Below are 19,974 nucleotides of genomic sequence, written 5' to 3' on the forward strand. Positions count from 1 at the left end.
GCGAGAAATGAAAGTTGCTGCTGCCTCCCAGACGCTGAAGCAGGACTTGGTAGAAGTGCCGGGCTCTTCATTCCAACCTCTAGAACAGCCAACCCCAGAGGTAGAGATCGCTCCTTCCCCTCCTTAACAAGCTGAACCACCGCTTCTGCTGATTTCTTCGAGTGTAGAAGGAGGGTCTTCCCGACCAGCCGTAAGGACCCTCTCTCGTGGTGCTCAGGCCCTTATCCACTCTCTGGAAAAGAATCACTCACTTTGGGGGAATCCTGACTTGGCCAAGGTCCTGGGTGCGACCATCTATTTTTAGAAAGATTAGAACAGACTCGTTTCGAATAGCATTGACAATCTCCTGGCTCAGACGATGAGCTTGGGTGTAGAGAGCATTGTGAACCAATATATAATCAGAGAAAAGGCCCATCTCTTGAGATAGGAAATTTTGAAAGCGATCCAGGACGCAGCTTCTGCCAGAGCCCAACTTTCGTCTACTCAGGACCATATCGCTCAAATTGAAGATCGGACGAAGTCTTATGAGGATAGGATAACTGAACTGGAGTGGGAACTTGAAGATGCTCAGGCCTGCCAATCTGCCGATGTCACTCGCCTTACCGAAGAAATCAAAGTGAAAGAAGAAGAGGCCATGGCGAGAGAAGCTGGTGCTTATGTGAATGCTCATGGCAATCTTCTAGCTGAGCTTGTGAGGCACTATCCTGAGGAAGACTTATCCTGGATGGTGGATCTCATCCCCAAAACTGAAGAGGATAGCAAGGAGGAGCCTTAGAGGGAGAGAGAGAATGATAAAACTGATAATGTACTTGGAGAGCAGGTTAGGGGAGACCTTCCTGCCGAATGACTTGTATATTTTTATTTTGAAATGAATCTAAGTCTTTTTCATGTTCAATTTCTTGATGAGATCGGAAAATATCTAAACCAATTTGCCTAAGTACTTAATCAATTGAATGTAATTGAACATTAAACCGGAGATTGGTTATTAATCATAAAACATCAAGCCACTCCAAGAGATCGGAAAAACATTACATGTGAACGTGAGATCGGACGGAGCCGTGACCAAATATCGAATGAAACTTTAAAACATTTGAAGAGTGATTTGATAAAATTGTAAAGATTTGAAAATGACTTTAGCTTATTAAGGTCAGAATCATTATTTAGGGATCGAATAAAACCTTAGCTCTACTTGAGGAATGTTTGGACAATTCGAGCGAGATACCTTATCACAATATCATGTGTAGATTTGGAATTTTGAGGTATTTAAACATAGAGGGATTGGAAAACAATAGCATGCAAGATTGAATGGTCCAGAGGTCCAATATAGATTCGGACACATCGGATAAAGGCTAAGAGAAAGAAAAGCAATCTAACTTGAATGTGAGATCTATTTATTTCGAAGACAAACCATTGGTGAGTTTGAAAAGGCTACCTGTGATCGGGTCATCGATCGAGAATGGATAACATAATGAAGTTTCAATTTTAAAAGAACCTTGCATTTGAGGGTCGACCAAAATATGATGTCTACAGCAGTAAAAGAACGGACCTAGGATGGGTACATGTGATTCAAGTTAATGAAAATAATAAGAATGATCTTCAATGAATTTACTGTATAAGAGTTTATAAAGGGGGAGTTAATAGAATCAAGCAACACCTTGCTGGAGGTTATAAAAATGTGGTTTAGTGTCCAAAATGTCTAGAAGATGTGAGGAGTCAAATGCAGGACTTTATTAGTAAAAAAAGAGAGCAAAAATCAGTCATGAATATGAAAAGACCGCTTGAGTTTGAGGATATTGAAACACTAGGAATTGATAAAAATGAGGAAGAGGATGATGTGCAATAAATTGATAGTGGAAAACAAAGAGAAACAATTCATGGTAGTGGTACTAGTGCTTCAAAAAGAGCAAAAGCTGTATAACCACAAAGCAATAGAGGGCCTATTGATGCTTATTTTTTCCCCAAATCGACTATTATGGGAAAAAATGTGAGGCAAATTACTATTGATGAAAATAGTCCAATTAAGAAGGAGTTAGGAGGGCGTCCTTGTATTGCCATAGCACGATGGATGTATGATATAGGAATAGCTTTTAATGCTGTAAATTATGATAGTTTTGGGGAAATGATTCAAGCTATCGGAAATTATGGAAGGGAAATAAAACCTCCAAGTTATCATGAGATTAGAGTTAGGTTACTCAACAAGGAAGTGCAGACCACAAATAAACTTCTTCAGTCTCATAAAGAAGAATGGACAAATTATGGATGTTCATTATTATGTGATGGATAGATGGATAAAAAAGAGAGAACCTTGATTAATTTCTTAGTTAATAGCTCAAAAGGAAGCGTGTTTATTAAATCAATTGATACTAGTGATGAATCAAAGATAGCAGCGTTGTTGGCTAGTTTGATTAAGAAAGAATTGATGGAAATTAGTCCTGAAAAAGTGGTTCAAGTTGTTACAGATAATGCATCAATTAATATTACAGCAGGTAAAGTTTTTATTTAATATTATCTATTAAAAGAAAAATCTATTTGTTTATTTATTTTATTATTAATGAATTGAATTATCTATTTGTTTATGACAGGGAGAATATTGGAAGCAAATTTTCTCCATCTATACTAGACTCCATGTGTAGCCCATTGTATAGATTTGATGTTAGAAGATTTTTTTTAAGATAAGGGTTTTCAAAGAAACATTCAGTAAAACTGTTGAGTTTACTGGTTTCATATATGGCTCTTCAGGAGTTCTAAATATATTGCAGAATTTTACTAAAGGAGTAGAATTTCTAAGGCCAGGGCAAACTAAATTTGCTACTGCTTTCATTACGTTGGGAAGGATTCATCTGTAAAAGGCCAACATTAGAAAAATGTTTACTTCAGAGAACTAGTCAACTAGTAAATGGGCTAAAGAGGTGAAAGGCAAAAAGTGTGAAAAAACAGTTTTGAGTCCTGTCTTCTGGAATCATGTTGTATATGCTCTTAAAGTTTCTGGTCCTCTTGTTCTTGTGCTTCGACTAGTTAATAATGAAAAAAAAAAACCAACCATGGGATATATTTATGAAGTTATAGGGCTAAAAAAACCATTGCCAACTCACTCAATGGCAATGAAGAGAAATGCAAGAATATTTTTTTGATTATTGATGCAAGATGGTCAGTTGAATTGCATCGTCCTTTGCATGCTATCGGATACTTATTGAATCTTGAATTTTTTTAATCCAAACAAGATGAGAATTGAGCGTGATGAAGAAGTGAATTCAGGCTTGCTTTCATGCATTCATAAAATGGAATAAGATTCAGCAAAAGTTAATATGATTATTGATGAAATTGAGAAGTACAAGATAGCTACAGGGACCTTTAGTTATCCTTTCGCTATTAGAGGAAGAACAACCAAATCTCTAGGTTATTAATTTATATTCTTTTTAATTTTTCATCTTACTTATTTATTAAATTATATTATGAATTTGAGTTTGACAATCATTGATTTTATATTTTAATAGCTACTTAGTGGAAAACATATGGTTCTTTAACTCCAAACCTAAAAAACTTTGCTATAAAGGTTTTGAGTCTCACATGTAATGCAAGTGGCTGTGAGAAAAATTGGAGTATATTTGAGCATGCAAGTAAAAAAAAATTATTAAATACAATATTCTTTGTTATTTTATTTTGAATCTTTTAAATTTGAAGTTTAACTTATTTATTACTATAAAATTAATGGCAGCTTCATAGTAAGAAAAGAAATCGGCTATTTCAAGAACGCTTGGACAAATTGGTTTATGTGAAGTACAATAGAGCGTTGCTACCCCGATACACCTTTGGGGATATCACCACGCTAATTGATTTGGCAAATATTGATGAAAGTAATGAGTAGTTGCTTGGTGAATTAGAACAGGGAGATGGGGATGATGATGATACTCTTGTTTTCATGGATGATGTGTTGACTTGGGGTGATGTTGGTAGGGCGGTTGGAGTTTCTGAATGTCGTTATGAATCAAGATCGATTGCAAGATCAATACCATTTGAAACTCCATCATTTCGAGGGTCTCATTCAATAAGAGGTGCATCCTCTTCGCAAGTTGATGATGATGAAGAGGAGGAAGAATATGTGATGGAGGCTATTGAAAATGAAGATGATTTTGGAAATCTTAATGATAAGTAGTTTTAGTTACAAGTTTTTTTTTTTTATGTACTTGTTGCATTTGGATTGTTATGATTTATGACTTATTTCTATTTATTAAAGTTTGAACTTCTAGAATTTGCATGTTCTATTTAATGATTTAACAACTTTTATTATTATTATTAGTATTGTTACTTATGCTATGAATTTCAATTTTATAATCTCAACTTTTATCTTGTACTTAAGTTGAAAATGTAGGTATGCATAATTTCTTTTTCTTTTATATTAACATCTTTTATTATTTTTTGTATTATTATTTATGCTATGAGTTTTAATTTTACAGCCTCACTTTTATCTTTACTTAAGTTGAAAATACAAGTACGCACAATTTTCAATTTCTCCCATCTTACATATAGACATAATGTAAATAATATGTTTTTATTTTCTTTTCAATATGCATATTTTTTACATATCAAACTAGTTAAAAATATGAATTTGTATATTACAAGTATACATTTATATTATAATTTAGATAATTTAGACTATAATGCCTTTTTTCGAAAAAGTCTCGCCTCTCGCTAAAGCCATCGCCTTTCGCTTGATAATATTGTCCAGAGCCAAACTAAACAGTGGGAAATGACACACCAGTAACCGCACCCGCTCAAGAGTCGGCTTCTTCACGTATGCGTGTGGGTGGCATTGTAGCCGTTGTGGGGTTGGTGGCCTGCAGGATGGGTTTCTAAGATATTGATAAGAAAATTCTTTTAAAAAAGGGGAAAAAAATTTAAACAAATGTGTGATTACTGATGCAATCTACATCTTTGCAATGCAAACCCACCCCCCCTCCCTCTATTTCAATATCATGTACGACCCTCTGATAGTTTAATTGTTTTGATTTGAATTGAAGCAAAGAGCCTTTTCGGGCGTACCTTGCCTCTGATTTGAACTTTGCCATAGAGGGCTAAAATTTGCCAGGACTCAGGAGTGACAATTTTCATGTAGATAACCAAAATTTTCATGTAGACAATTTTCATGGGAGGGGAGAGGGGAATACAAATATCACATTAGAAAGTTCAACTCAGCAGCCCAAGCTAGATTCTGGACCAAAAGCAACGAGAAATGCGACAAGAGGCTAGAGGAATTAAGGGTTAACGCTGTAGATAACCTCGTGCAAGGGAGGCGAATGACGTGGATTTTCTATTTCAGTGACAACTAAACAGGCCTGAGCTTTTGCAGTCAGATAACCACTTACATATCAAGACAATCAAGTAAATAACGCGTCAATATCACTTCCTTAGCTCTCAGAAACAACATTAAAAATGCACTTGTACGCATTGGTTCATCATAGTGCTTGCCAAGAATATATCCAAAATAATTTGTTCATAAGGATAATGACCTTGACAGTATAACAACAACAAAACTACAAACAGATGCATGCATGGAAAATCAACAGAACAGAATCCGAAGGTTTCCATTTTAGAGTCATGTTAGCTTGGTTGACTTCCAACTCCACAAAAAACTGCCTCTGCAGTCAAAATACTCCTGCACTCCAATGGCTCATCATTTGATCTTGTCAATTATATCTGCGATGACTTTGTCCATGTCAAGATCCTTCATTGGTTTAAATGGCCGTTTCATGTCCTGCACAAGATAAAGATACAGGCAAAACTGAGACTACGCAACAGGAACATAAAGACTGGCAATACATGGGAAGAAAATGTATCAGATGCTACAACATATCTCTCAGCCTTACAATAATGCGAAGACCCAATCAAAAGGAGAAACAACGCTACTTTCAACATTATGATCAGTGAGAATATTTTGACCTTGGCGTCAGTTTTTTAAATCCTATGCAATTTTAACATATCAGTGATATTACGTGACAAGTTAGATGCAGCTCTAGTATCTACAACTTCAACACAAGTCACTTAACTAAGGCCAAAGGGCAAACATTTCACAGTTGAAACTCCAACAAAATGTTAAGTTTTGTATGCATCCTGAAACAGTCAATTTCACCAGTCATTGTAACAGCAAGTGTAAAGTTCCAGACCTTGATTGCACAAGAATGGAATTGCAGTCTAATTTCATTGACAGCACATAACTAGAATAATTTTAAGACAAGAAAACCATGCAAAAGAACAGAATAAAATAAAATAAAATAAATAGGCCTCTTATAGATGCCGCAATTGAAAGTTTTACCAGAAGACTGATGAACTTCTCTCCACCTTCCTCCCGTATTTCAAAGCAACCCCTTCTAGGCTGTAAATAGATAAAACTCAAAAGTAATATTCACATAATATGCATATATTTATAATGGTTCTTTATATAAACAGGCTTGCTGCACCAGTTTTTCCATATATTACCAACGAATTTATGAACCAACGCCAATACAAAACACTTCATACAACTCAGGGAAGGCACAAAAATCTGGCTATGTCAACAGAAAACGATAAATTATGGATGTCAACTTTTCAGGTATTGATTTCGAAAAAACATCTGTGGCCAACTCCAGAAGGTATATGCATTTGAGAGAGTTTGGCAAAGATACACTTCCATAACAAGCCTTCAATGATGAAACACTTCAAAAAACCGTTATGGAAGACATGACTGTAGACTCAAGGGATACAGATCCTTGAATTTGATGACATACACACAAAATAAATTCAAAATGAGGCCAATAACAGAGAATTTAACTACAACATGGTAGTACCAATGTAAATCATTGACTTTGCTTGCAACCAATCCAAAGGACATGAAAATCAGATGATCATTAAAGTCCTTGAACTGAATATTTTCTAAAATTAAAAATGAATCTATTAAGAATGAGGACAGCACTTCTAAGGAACTCACATATGCATAAAAGCAGTATATTATTGAAAAGTTCATGGTATACATGGCTTTACCAGATAAAAACAAAAGCTAAATAACAAACCCAATTATTAGTGATGCTGAAAGTAAAGATAATAAAATTAGCAAACAATACCTTATCGGGATTAAGTACCACTCTGATACTGGGAACAGAATTCTCCAGACCATTTTTCACCAGTGTAGCCCTTTTCATAAATGAATTGCATTGTTTGCTACAAGAATCAAATTAATTAGAACTAACATATTGATGGAATATGTTATTGTCTTAGCCAAAATAGCATTAGGCAGGCCCATGTAGCAGAAACCAGAAACATAGTTTGCGCAATAGATACCCCTAATCATCACAACAGTTAAGAGATATGGTACACAATATAGCATCCCAAACCAAAACTTGTAAGGCTCAAAATAATACTCTTTCATAATTCTTTTGGATTGAGTTCTTTTGGTAGAAGAAATCAAACAGTGCAAATTTGATTTCTTATTAGATATTGTATACTGAGATGGAATTTTTGTTCAACCTTTTGCACCAAAGGGGAAATTATTATATTAAAGATAGTTTACTGGAAAAGCCTTGCCTAAAATTCCTTTATTAATTTCTTTCTTCAGAATTTAACAGAAGCAGTTTTGTTTGGCATTATTGTTAGAATTGTTATTGAGGGAAGAGAAAAAAGAAAAAAAAAAGAAAAGAAAAAAAAGAGCTCCTTAAATATGTTAGAAGGTATTAAAAATTAATTTAAAGTTAAATTTAACATATTTTGATCACAAGAGTTCCAAACCAACTAAACAACTTTTTTCAATGGTATCTAAAGAGTTGGTTTTCTAAAAAGTGTCCTTTTGACCTCCCAAACTCAAACCATATCGGTAGTTGATTTTCTCAGATTTTGCAATGCACAACAAACTGAAAAAAAACTGCTGTATAGTTGACTTTTCCTACAAATAAACCAAGGAACAAATGAGGACAATAATTTCATCTAACAAGGAATGTAAAATCCCCAACAACACTATCCTTTTCTCTTTTTCTTTTAACCGTTTCTTTTAACCGTTCTCACAAGTCAGCAGGATTTAATCAACACAAAGTACCAGAGAGTTCAACAACAAAAGTTCCAATTTCTTGTCAAAGAACAAAATCAAATGCATGCATTGCTAAAGGCTTCAAACAAAAATTTCCTTGTTAAAATAAACCTCCAAACCTCATCAACATGCTCCAAACCTCATCAACATGTCCTCTTATTTCCTCAAATCCGCATATATACAGAGGGTTTCTTAAGATAGAAAAGCTGAGTACTCAAATAACAAACTCTCATCCCCAGGAAACAGAAATTCCGAATCTGCTAGGCGTGACAAAGCCAAATTGTCCAGTACAATTACACCTAGGGACTAAAATTTCATCTTTTCTCTCCTATCTTCCGTTTTTATCAAACATAGAAATGTAACGAGCACAAGTAATTAGTCTAACCCTAATTCCATTATTATTACCGAAACGTAGTTTCAATCATTTTGTACTCGAAATCAAAATAGCAGAGCAAACACTCAAATATTCACTTTCTCTTCTTTTCTTCAGCTTTCACATCAAACAGACCAAAATTAAAAAGAAAAAGAAAACTCACCAGTGCTCAATCACAATGGTCTTCTTAGTCCTATCGTCAGTAGTCTCCTCCTTAGCCTCTACTTTCTCACTCTCTTTCTCTTCCACGTTGTTTGTCTCAGTCTCCTTTTCGTCTTCAGTCTTCACCTTCTTCTTTCCCACTGTTTTCCCCTTTTTCTTAGTGGGTAAATCAACCGGCGGCGCGTAGGAGTTGGAGTTGGCAAGGCGAGTGGAGCTCCGAGTGACCCTCGTGGACGTGGCTGTAATAGGCTTGACTCCCTCATCTTGTCCCTCAGCCTTTCGCTTCCTAGGCGCCATAGAAGGGGGAGGGGCGGGAAATGTTCGTACAGATTAGCTTTTCTCTGTTCTGCTCTCTATCTGTCTCTCGTGCGTGACCGCTAAGACGAGAATCCTATTCGTTTTCCCGCGCTTTTTATTTAGCGGATTTCTAATGGACGGACTGGATTAATGGGCGTTGCTCAATAATTGATGGGATGTGACTCTACCGTGTTGAAGGGATGTGGACGGAAGATTGAGAGGCTGGGATGCTGCCACGTGCTTTTTTTCTTTTCAAAGAAGTAGTATATTGTGTACCCGTGGCCGTGGAGACATTTTATATAGGAATTTAGTCTTTAAATTAAATATTTGATATAAAATTTATATATTAATATAATAATTAATTGAATATTAATTTATATATTATAATAAATTTATAGTATCACTATTTTTATATATAAATTAATTGGTTGATTACGATTTTATGTCACTGTAGATATCGCATAACATGTTTATTGTATGTATTATTGGTAAAATTAGGGTGGGTTACAAAACGATTCATTCGTGAATTTTTCAAGTGGCTTGGACCTGCAAACGAGAGGTGTTTAAAGCTCAGAGTTTGAAATTATTTTTTTTAATAAAAATATTATTTTAAATATTTTTAAGAAAAATAATTTTAAAAAAAATAATTTTAATATTTTTATAATTAAAATTAATTAAATTTAATTTTTAATTATTTTTTAATATTTTTTAACTAATATATTTAAAAAAGTAATTTTTTCAACAACAATTTTAACGGTAATATCAAACAGGCTATAAGTCAATATGAATGTTAAGTAGAATAATAATTGATAATATATATGATTATGGAGATTTAATCTCTTTATATAAAGCAGGAAATTTTTATTTAAAGTAAGATATAGTATTGAAATAGAATTTATACTTTTATGATTTGAAAAATATGATACTTATTTTTAATTAATAATATTTATATTAAATTGAAATTATATTCTTCACGAGTACACACAATAATCTCTCATTAAATAGGTAGTTATTATTTAAGGATTAAGGTGATTAAAATGGTCTTTATAAATTTATTTTATTTTATTTTATTTTATTTTATTTTTATTTCAATTTAATTTTATTTAAATTGAATGACTTAAATTTTTTAAATTATATAAAAAAAATTGGCTAAGATCGAATTAAACAATATTGATTTAATTTTTTTTAATACTAATTTTGAAAGTTTCAATTCCAAACTTGGCCAAATCTAGTTAGAATTGCAATATTTAATGTTTAATTTTTTGAAAGAATTATATTTAAAAAAAAACAATTTAATGTTTTTTTTTTAATTTGGATTGAGAGAGTGGTTGGAAACTTAAAAAATAATAATAATAATAATAATAATAATAATAATAATAAGGATAGAAGAGAAAACACGCTCTTTGGTATTTAATTAATGATGATGGGGAGAGCGCCTTATCCCAATCACATCTAACTAATGTAATTTTCATAAATTTTAAATTACATGAATATATAACTTTTTAAAACAAAGAAATTTTTATTGAAATTCTGTTAACAAAATAACTCACAAATAAAATAACATAATTTAAAATATTCAATATAAATTTTTTTATAAATAAAATAATTACAAATACTAAATATTTTTTTTATTCATATACTATTCAAATTTTATAAATTATGGCACTCACTACCCTTATCTAAATACACCCAAAAAATGTCTCCCGCACTTTACAATCTCTCTATATGGGTTATCTTCATCTTATAGCACTCTTAAAGACAACTTACAAGAGAATAAAAACATTAAATAACTCACTAGCAATAAATGCTTATAAAGATGGTTTATCTTCCAAACAGGTTTTATCAATATCAAAGAGCTTAGTCAAGTGCCACTATTTCCAACAAATTCTTCATTGCTTCATAAATTCAAAAAACTAATTTCAATAAATTTTCACTTTGACTTGAATTCTATAGTGCTAATTAAATAATTTTTTCAATCGTATATCTTCAAATAAAATAGAATTAATCTTTATAATTTATACAAAAATTAGTTTTAATTGGGTAATTTTTTAAACTCTTGGTTGTCGATATTGCCCCTTCGACATTCATACTTCTAATCAGTGTATTAGCTTCCAATTTTATAGAGATCACTCACAACAAGCTTTTCATCCTTTATAATCACAAGAACATGTTATTTAACTCTCATAATTCTACCTTGAATAGAACAATTATAACCCAACGAATCAAATTTTTTTAAAGAAATCAATTTCCTTTTACACTTAATAACATATCTCATTTCATCGAATATTTTAATATGATTACCTTGTAACTTCATTTTTACTTTACCAATACTTTCAACTTCTATCTTTTCTCTATTGGTCAGCTTTATTCGGTCTTCTTTCTTCTCTTTAATCATATCAAACCATTCATTTTTCGAACAAATATGGAAAGGGCAAATTGTATCCATTAACCAATCATGTTGTCTTTGTCTTTTTTTTTTTTTTTATCATCATTCACAATTAAAACATCACATTTAATATATTCATCAGTTGTATTTATAACAGTCCTTTCTTTTTCATTTTCATGACTCTTCTTGAATTTTTTAAAGTCATCATTCATCTTCTTACAAGTGTATTGAATGTGACCCTAGCAGTTATTATCTGCGTAGTCTACTTGTGATCTTAAGTCCAATTTATTCTTGCTTCTTGAATCCCTTTAATGTATATTACTTCTACTACGATTAGAACTAGCAACAAAATATCTACCTTCATTGCTACCACAAGACACCTTGAGTTTATAACTATTCAAAATTATTGCAGTAACATCATTCACATTTAGTGTTTCATTCCCTATTGTTAGAGTCATCGTCAAGCTTTTATAAGATAATGGGAAAGAGGTCAAAAGCAAGAGAGATTTGTCTTTATCATTAATCTTTAGACCAATGTTAGTTAATTGAGTAATTAATTTATTAAATATGTTGAAGTGATATTTTACTTTAGTACCTTCCTCCATTTGAATTTGGTACACCTCATTCTTTAAATATAAGGGATTAATGAGTGACTTAGACACAATATATATTATGAGATTCACATTTAAAATAGATTAAACCTACATAGTTATTTCTTAAATTCATGATAGACCAGCTCTTAATAAAATTTTACCTTTTAAATAAAATAATAATAACATGGTGGATAGTCCAATTGTAACACCCTCACTTTAGACAGTCCGTATATTCTACTATTTCGGTGATCAACGTCTGTCCGGACAGTCAGAATGTCTGAAACTATATTTGAACTAGAGTGAGGAGTTATAAATAAACCAAATAATGGTAAGAAAAATTAAGAAAAAATTTAAGCTATGAAATGCACTAAGGTTAAATGAGCCGTAGCTCTAGCAATGGGTAACCCTAAAAGGAAGTGGCTATGAAGACAATTGCCGACCCTAAACTCGAAGGGAAACCCTGTGAAATAATTTTTGGGACTCCAATAAAGGATTATTGAGGCTTAGATGACAATTGAATGCCAAGAAAATACTAAGAAAATTTTCTGAATCGGTACAGATAATTTTAGCTCGTTAAGTAAAATGAAGGTCATTTTGGTCATTTCACTTTCAGAGATGATTTTTGACCAACTTGTCCAATTAAGTAAGTGAGGTTTATGTCATAAAATGTAAATAAATATTGATGAAAATTTAATTAAAAGTAAGTAGAGAAGAGAGAAAAAGAAAATGAAATTAAATCCTAATTATGAGATAAGCCATATGTAAGCATGATACAATAAAAATTTGTTAGTCAATCACCATTCAACAAACACTCATAAAAAGGATAAAAGGGGATAAAAACAAATAAAAATTAGCTCTTCTTCCTCCCTTCTTCAACTGGCCAAACCTTCTCACCCAAAAGCTTCCACCATTTTTTAATTTTCAAGCTTAAATTCCCATCAATTCATACAATATTTTCTTACACCCCAAACACAAAAACTTGTCAACAGACCTTGAAGAAGAGATTGAAAGCAAAAAAAGTAGAAAAATTGAAGAGTTGGGGAACTTAAAAAACCATAAATTGAGGTAAGTGCAATTAACCCTTATATTAGTTGTTTAATTGTTATAATTAAGTTGATTTGAGTTGAAATTTCATTTGAAATAAAAGAAACCATGCAAATAGTGGGAAGAAGAATTTCAGTCCACTTGAGAGGGTTAGATTCTTTGAGGATTTTAAAGAAATTAAACTTGTATATCAATGTTAATTGATGTGCCTACATGAATTTTTATTGAAGTCACATATGATTTCATGAATTTGTGAAGAAGTAGAATTAGGGTTTTGAGGAAATTGGGAATTTGGTGCTATAGTGTGAAATTGATGTTGTTGAAGTTAATTATGGACTAATTGATGAGAATTGATTATGATTTGAAGTGAATTGTTGAATGGAATGGTGAATTGGATAGGCTGCCCATTTGCTGGAAGTTCTAGACCTTGAGTCCAGTGGCTTTGGGCAGCTATAAATTAATTTGTGTAGCTCCAATTGGTGTAAGGCCAAGTGGAGGTGAAACTAGGGACATAATACCATATTTTTTATGAAGAGACCCTGTCCAGAAAAACCAACTTAGAATGACCTAAAATTTGCCTAAATTTGGGTAACTAAAATTTTGCAAAATTCCCACTGTAGATTGATCCAATGGAATAGTAAACATAGGCAATGAAATCTGAAAATTTGAAATAATTTCTAATGAGCCTTGAATTGAGTTTGACAACCAATGCCAACAAATGTATAATCCAAAATGTGGTATTATAGTGTAATTAGGACTTACATCTATTAATTATGAAAAAAATCAATATTTTTGCATAAATAGTAAGGTTAATAGTAACTACCAAATATCAAATGCAAAGAACTAAACAATTAACTTTGTTAATATGCCATAATATGCCTAGTATGATTAGTTTGGATAGTTTGGCATGTCAATAGGGTTCCGATAGCAGTACTGCATATGGTTTCGTGCCTTTTCGTGATTTATGGCATATAGTGCCATTTTGTGATATCATGGCTTTTGACCATTCTGTTATACTTGACACACTCAACTTTATGCCCGATGTTTATTATGGCTAGTTAGCCATTATGTTGCACACATGGCAGACACTATGTAACCGATGGTGTGATGGCCCGAGGTACTTGGTACCCAATACCAGTTTACCCGTTTATTCAGTCCAGTCAATTGGTATAGGTTACTTGGGCAACCAAAATAAGTCTTAATAATTTATAACCAAATAATAAACAAAAAAAGTACAAATTGGATAATATCATGAATAATTACAAAAAAATTTAATCTGCATAAAATAATATCATAATTTCTGCATATTTAATTATTTTAGTTTATTTTTTTACTTTATATTGGCACCACTAAGCTGTATTGCTTAGCGCATCGCTTTTTTGCCACGCATAGGTACTGAAAATATAAATAGAGAGCCCAGCAGACCTCATACTGGGTGAGAGTCCAGATCTGCATTGAGTCCGATGTCACTTCTACTACAATGCATTTTGGGTAGGACCCATTAGGTTTGTGAGTAGTTTTTGTATTTTGTAGTTATGTATTCATTTTGTATTATAAATTATGAACCTCTATAATTATTGTAAATTATGCAAATTAATGAAGATCGAGTATTTCTTTTATGAATGTGATGATAAATTTATTTATGTATGGAATGTTTGAAATTATGAATGGCAATGTTGAGAAGAAGTATTGGAATAGAATATGAGAAAGAATTTACATTATTGAGATTCTAAACAGGTGGAATTCATCAAAATTATTAATAAATTAGGGAAAACTCCGTCGGTTTCTCCGATAAATTATTCAGACCTAATTTAAAAAAAAATTAAAATGACTATTAGGAAATGTTATAAGATAAGTTAAAATGGTCCAGAACCGAGTGTGACATGCCTTGCCCGGCTACACTGTAGACGAGTAAAGGGTATCACATTTAGTGGTATCAGAACACTAGTTAGGCATTTATGGGTTTAGATAGAGTCTATACCATGCATTGCATTTGTAAGAGTTGAGGTGACACTAATGCAGATCTATTTGTTTTTTGTTATTTTGATTAGGATATGGACCCAACATTGCAAAGAGCCATTGAGGAAGAGGTGGAGAGTCATGCTCTACCCATGGCTGAAGCTGGAGGCAGGGGAGAACCTGCTCCACCAGTGCAAGAGGTGTAACACCCCTATTTGCATAGCCTAGTACATTTTACTGTTCCAGTGATCGGTGTCGGTCTGGACAATTAAGAGGATTAGAACCACATTTGAGACACCTAGGTAAGCCCTGAATGCAAATAAATAGTGACTACCTGATAGGAAAGTATAAATAAGAAAAACAGAACATAAAAGGTTAAATGAGTCGGAAATCACAGCGATGGGTGACCTTCCCGGGAAGTGATTGCGAGGTCAGTCTTAACCTGAATTTTGAACCAGAAAATGTGACACCGCAGTCCTTAGCACTATTGCGAACACAGTGAAAAAGAGAAAATCACAGATAAGAATTTTTAAGCAAGTCAAATAATTAGGTCAGGGATCCGGAAGAAATATCGAATAACTTGCTAACTGGATTGAATCAGCGAGGGGCAATTTGGTCAATTCACTCCTAGATGTAACACCCCTATGTTCGGTAGTGCGTTCTACTATTCCGGTGACTAGTGTTGTCCGGACAGCTAGGATGCCTAAAACTACATTTAAATGTTAGTGAGGAGACATAAAATAATAAAATACAAGAAAAGAAAATACAAGAAAAGCAAAGGAAAAATAATAGCAATGAAATGTAACCAAGTTAAACGAGCCGAGAATCATGGCGATGGATGACCGCACTAGAAAGTTGCAGCGTGGACCGTTAACTAGCCCTGGACCGCGGGGAACCCTGGAAAATATTTTTAAGACATAATTAAAAACTTATTGAAGTATAAATATCATTAGAAATATCAAAGAAAAATTAATTAATTAGTACAAAGAAAAAATGAGAAATCGAGAAAACGACAAAATTCGGTGTTACAAAAAAAAAATCGAGAATGCAACTTGAATAGGGGCATTATGGTTATTTGACACCCCGAAATCTTTTGACCTAAATGTCCATTAAAAATAAGTAGTATTAAATTTTGGAAACCTATGAAAAAATTGCAATTATACATGTAATGAAATTTAGGGAAATGTGGAGGATTAAATGCAATTATGAAAACTTTAGATTAAACTAATTTTAATTTGAGTTAGTGGAGGAGTATGTGTCATATAAAAGCTTAAAAAAAATAGAATTCCCTTCCATTATCTTCTGCCACCTTCTTCTTCCTTAAAGTTTGCCTTGGTCGAACCAAAGCTTGGAAGAAACCCTCCCATGGCCCCTCACAAACAAGCTCTCTCTCACCATGATCCAAGCTTCCATTTGTTAAAGTTCCTTCACTAAAGTTGTTCTATACAGCTTGGGCAACATTTCGGGAGCAAGAAAGGAAAGTTTTGGTGGATTTTTTAAGAACTTCAAAAGTGGTAAGTGAGTGTTTTCAATTCTTATTTCATTAAAAGTGTAACCAAGGTTGTGGGTAATTGATTTATGGAAGAATTTTTGAAGTTTGATGAATTAGTGGAAATGTACATTTTGGTAGCCATGGAACTTCACTATGAACAGTTTGTTCTTGCATGTAAATAGTGGTTTGAATGATGATTTAAATGTCTGATTGTATTATAGTTGAATTCCATGAGTAAGGTTTGATTTGTAAGCTTGAAAATTGCAAATGTAGGTTGATGGGTATGTGTAAACTTGTGACAGCCTCATGAAGAAGATTGAAGTGTTTGAGTTCATGAAATTATTGTTGAAATATGTTGTCATTGATGGTAGCATGTGTATATAAAAAATTTTTTGAATTTAGACATGGAAATGAGGTACGTTCATGTGGTTGAATTGTTGTAAATGGGATTTTGGAAAATTCTGTATTATAGTGTGTATGTTGAGAGTGGTTACAAGCTGCCAAAATGACAAAAAATGTGAAGTAAAATGTGTTAATGGTATGGTACAACCATAATTGGCATGGGAGAGTTAACTTGGTAAGTGTTGAATGTGTAATTGGTAAAGGATGAACAATGTGTAGTAGGACAGTGTATATTTTAGCTTAGAACCATAAGTGTGTGGCTCCAATTAGTATAAGACCAATTGGAGGTAAAACTAGGCACAAAATGTGTCAACTTTCATGAAGGAAGCTTACCTAAATTCTGCCTAGAAAGTGACTTGAAAAATGACCAAATTTGGATTAGTGAATTGAAAGCCTGAAAATTGACCATTTGGGTAGTAGTTAGTGTTTTGACCATAACTTACTCAAAACAGGTCCAATTGACCTGAAATTTTTACCATGAATAGTTGAGACATATATCTACAATTCTTATGAAGACATCAAAGCTTAGAAATGGCCAAAACCAAGCCAAATAGCTTGCACAAGTTCAGGTCTAAAAACTGGCCGAACCAAAAGTGACCTAAAAATGACCTAAAGTTACCATTTTGGTACATTCTGTCCAGCATTGGTAAATTGACCATAACTTGGTTTACACAACTCAGAATGACCTAAAATTTTGCCCGCATGCAATAAGACATAGACCTACAAGTTTGTAGTTTGGACCGAAACCCAAAAACTAAGGAAACTAGGTCATCCGGCTAGGTCAAATTAGTATACCGAAATCTAGCAAATTGTAATAAAATGCAAAATACTTGAAAGTGAATTTGGTAACATGTACTAACACTAAAAGGCTATAAAATGTGACATATTGGTAACATTAAACCTAATTCACCTAGAATGCATCGAGGGTCAACATCTTAGGTTGACTAAGGAAAATAATAGAGTTCAATAAATTAATTATTAAGCCTTATTCTTATAGACAGTTTAAATGAGTACTAAAACACTTCAAATTGTGTGTTTCAGTTAGCAAAGACTCAAGGAAGGGAAAGAAACACTGAGTCAGGGCTAAGAGACATTTATTAGAGGTTTGTGCACAACTAGTTTTTAAATGATTTTGTTCTAAATATTTCATATGATTAAATGACATATTTTTCTTATGTATTATGTTTAATAAGTATTGGATTTAATTCAATGATTATTGAAATTGTTATAGTATGTATGAATTTAGCTTTGTGAAATGGTATTTCCACAAGTATTAAGCATTGTTGTGAATTGAATAAATTATGTTTTGGAAAATTGTGATAGAACATATTTTGAATTGTGATGGGCAATTTGCATGGAAAAATGCAAATTTATGATTTGAATTGTGATGAGCATAAAAATTATTGGATATTAGAATTGACTTTGAATCGAATTGTATTGTGATTTATGCTCACTAAAAGGATTGTGATATTATTTTATATCTCACTATAGATACTTGACTAGGTTATTACTCGTCTCTCTCATTTGTTGAGAAGACAATGGAGTTAGTTGTGTTTTGATTACCATGGTACGTGTACAGGCTTAGATTCTCCTCTTATTAGAGGTTAGATCTAAGTTTTTTTATGTTATGGGCCTTTCAAAAGATTCATTATTGTGATGTGTACTATGCACGATGATTCGACCTCCCCGACCATAGGGAGTTAGAATCACCCCGAAGATGGCCCTTGCGGATTAGTCGTGCATAGTTAGTGAGATAAAGAATGGTTTTTGAGATAAAGAATGGCTTTTGAGATCAAGAATGATTTTTGAGATAAAGAATTGTGATTTCAATTATGATTTATGTATAATTAATTTTGTTGGAATTACCTTAAATGGTTAGTTATGATTTGATAAATTGAATTTTGTGATCAAAGTCATTTTATACAAATGATTTATATTATTGGTAATGAATATTTTGAGTTTTGGAATTTGATGCGTATCCAGATTTCCAAATTATTTGCTGTAATTTTTGTTAAGGTATATTGTACTATATTTTAAATTATAGTTGTGCACCACTGAGTTCACCACTCAGCGATAGCTTTGTATGCTGTCGCAGGTGAAAAGAGCATAGAGCAATTGAGTAAGTTTCTTTGAAAACACATTCAGATCAGCTCCAGGTATATCATAGGTATACCCATGTACATAGGTTTTGATGTATGCATGTAATAATATGTATGTAAATTATTTGAGTAATTGTATAAAAACTCTTGTAAAATATTTTGGTATGTAATTAAATGTAAATTATTGTAAATGTAACTTTGAGATTTCATTTACTTGAATAGTTTTGTAATATAAATTTTGAGTCTTGTAATCAATGAAATGTTTCTTTATGATGAGATTGGTTTGAAAATGAATTGATTGTTTATTGAGATTTGAATTGTGAGTTGAAATGAAGTTATTGGAGTTGTATTTGAGAAAACATATTGGGAGTATTTTCTTTTACAGGATTGAAGAACTGTTTTCTCAAAATACAGCCGGCACTTTGCCGAAATTTTGAAAAAAATTTATAACACCAGATTTTAATCGATGATTTAAATTTCACGAAAATTATTTTAAAATCCCTTGTAGTATATCTAATGGGTTATCGATAGGTAAAGTACGATAATTCATTAGGTGTACTACGGGATCATATTACATCTTACGAGGGAGTAGGGTGTGACATGTTTTATTGGTATCAGAGCAATGGTTTTAAAGTAAATTTTGAACTGTGAATTTGAAATCTTTTTGTCAGTAACTACAACTGCTCAAATGTTTGATATATATAGTACATTTTCATCATAAATATGAACTAATGGAGAGGAATCTCCTTGTGTTGATTGTACAGGAATAGAAAATCATGTGAAAAGATATGGAAGAGAAGAATGAGACAATAAAACAGTCTGTGATGGCAGAAGTACAAGGTGAGGCCCCAGCCTTGACTTTATCAACCCCACCTGTACAAATTAGTACACAAATGGCCACTTTCTTTCAACAAATGATTGATAATCTGTCAGCCAAAGCCCAAGTACAAACCCAACCCCACAAGGGAAACGTGAAATAGAGAAGAGGGAAAAACCTATGAGTCAGAGCTCGAATAGTCATCTGAAAAATAAAAGCAAGACATAAAAGAATAATTTCCTTTTAGGAAATGGGGCCAAACAGTAGCCACAAACTATCCAAAGTGATATGCAAAGTTAA

The 19,974-nt window shown here is 32.6% G+C and overlaps 1 protein-coding gene across 1 annotated transcript; it reads right to left on the reverse strand.

The window, feature by feature from the left end:
* Positions 1-5,380: 5,380 nt before the first annotated feature.
* On the reverse strand, positions 5,381-9,008 carry LOC110658610 (uncharacterized). Its single transcript, XM_021816292.2, has 4 exons — positions 8,587-9,008; positions 7,095-7,191; positions 6,311-6,370; positions 5,381-5,752 (listed from the first exon to the last, which is right to left on the reverse strand). Exons 1-4 carry the CDS (start codon positions 8,880-8,882, stop codon positions 5,672-5,674), a joined length of 534 nt encoding a protein of 177 aa, XP_021671984.1. The 5' UTR covers positions 8,883-9,008; the 3' UTR covers positions 5,381-5,671.
* Positions 9,009-19,974: the final 10,966 nt, after the last annotated feature.

Source organism: Hevea brasiliensis, chromosome 11 (genome assembly GCF_030052815.1).
Source record: "Hevea brasiliensis isolate MT/VB/25A 57/8 chromosome 11, ASM3005281v1, whole genome shotgun sequence".
NCBI classification, from domain to species: domain Eukaryota; kingdom Viridiplantae; phylum Streptophyta; class Magnoliopsida; order Malpighiales; family Euphorbiaceae; genus Hevea; species Hevea brasiliensis.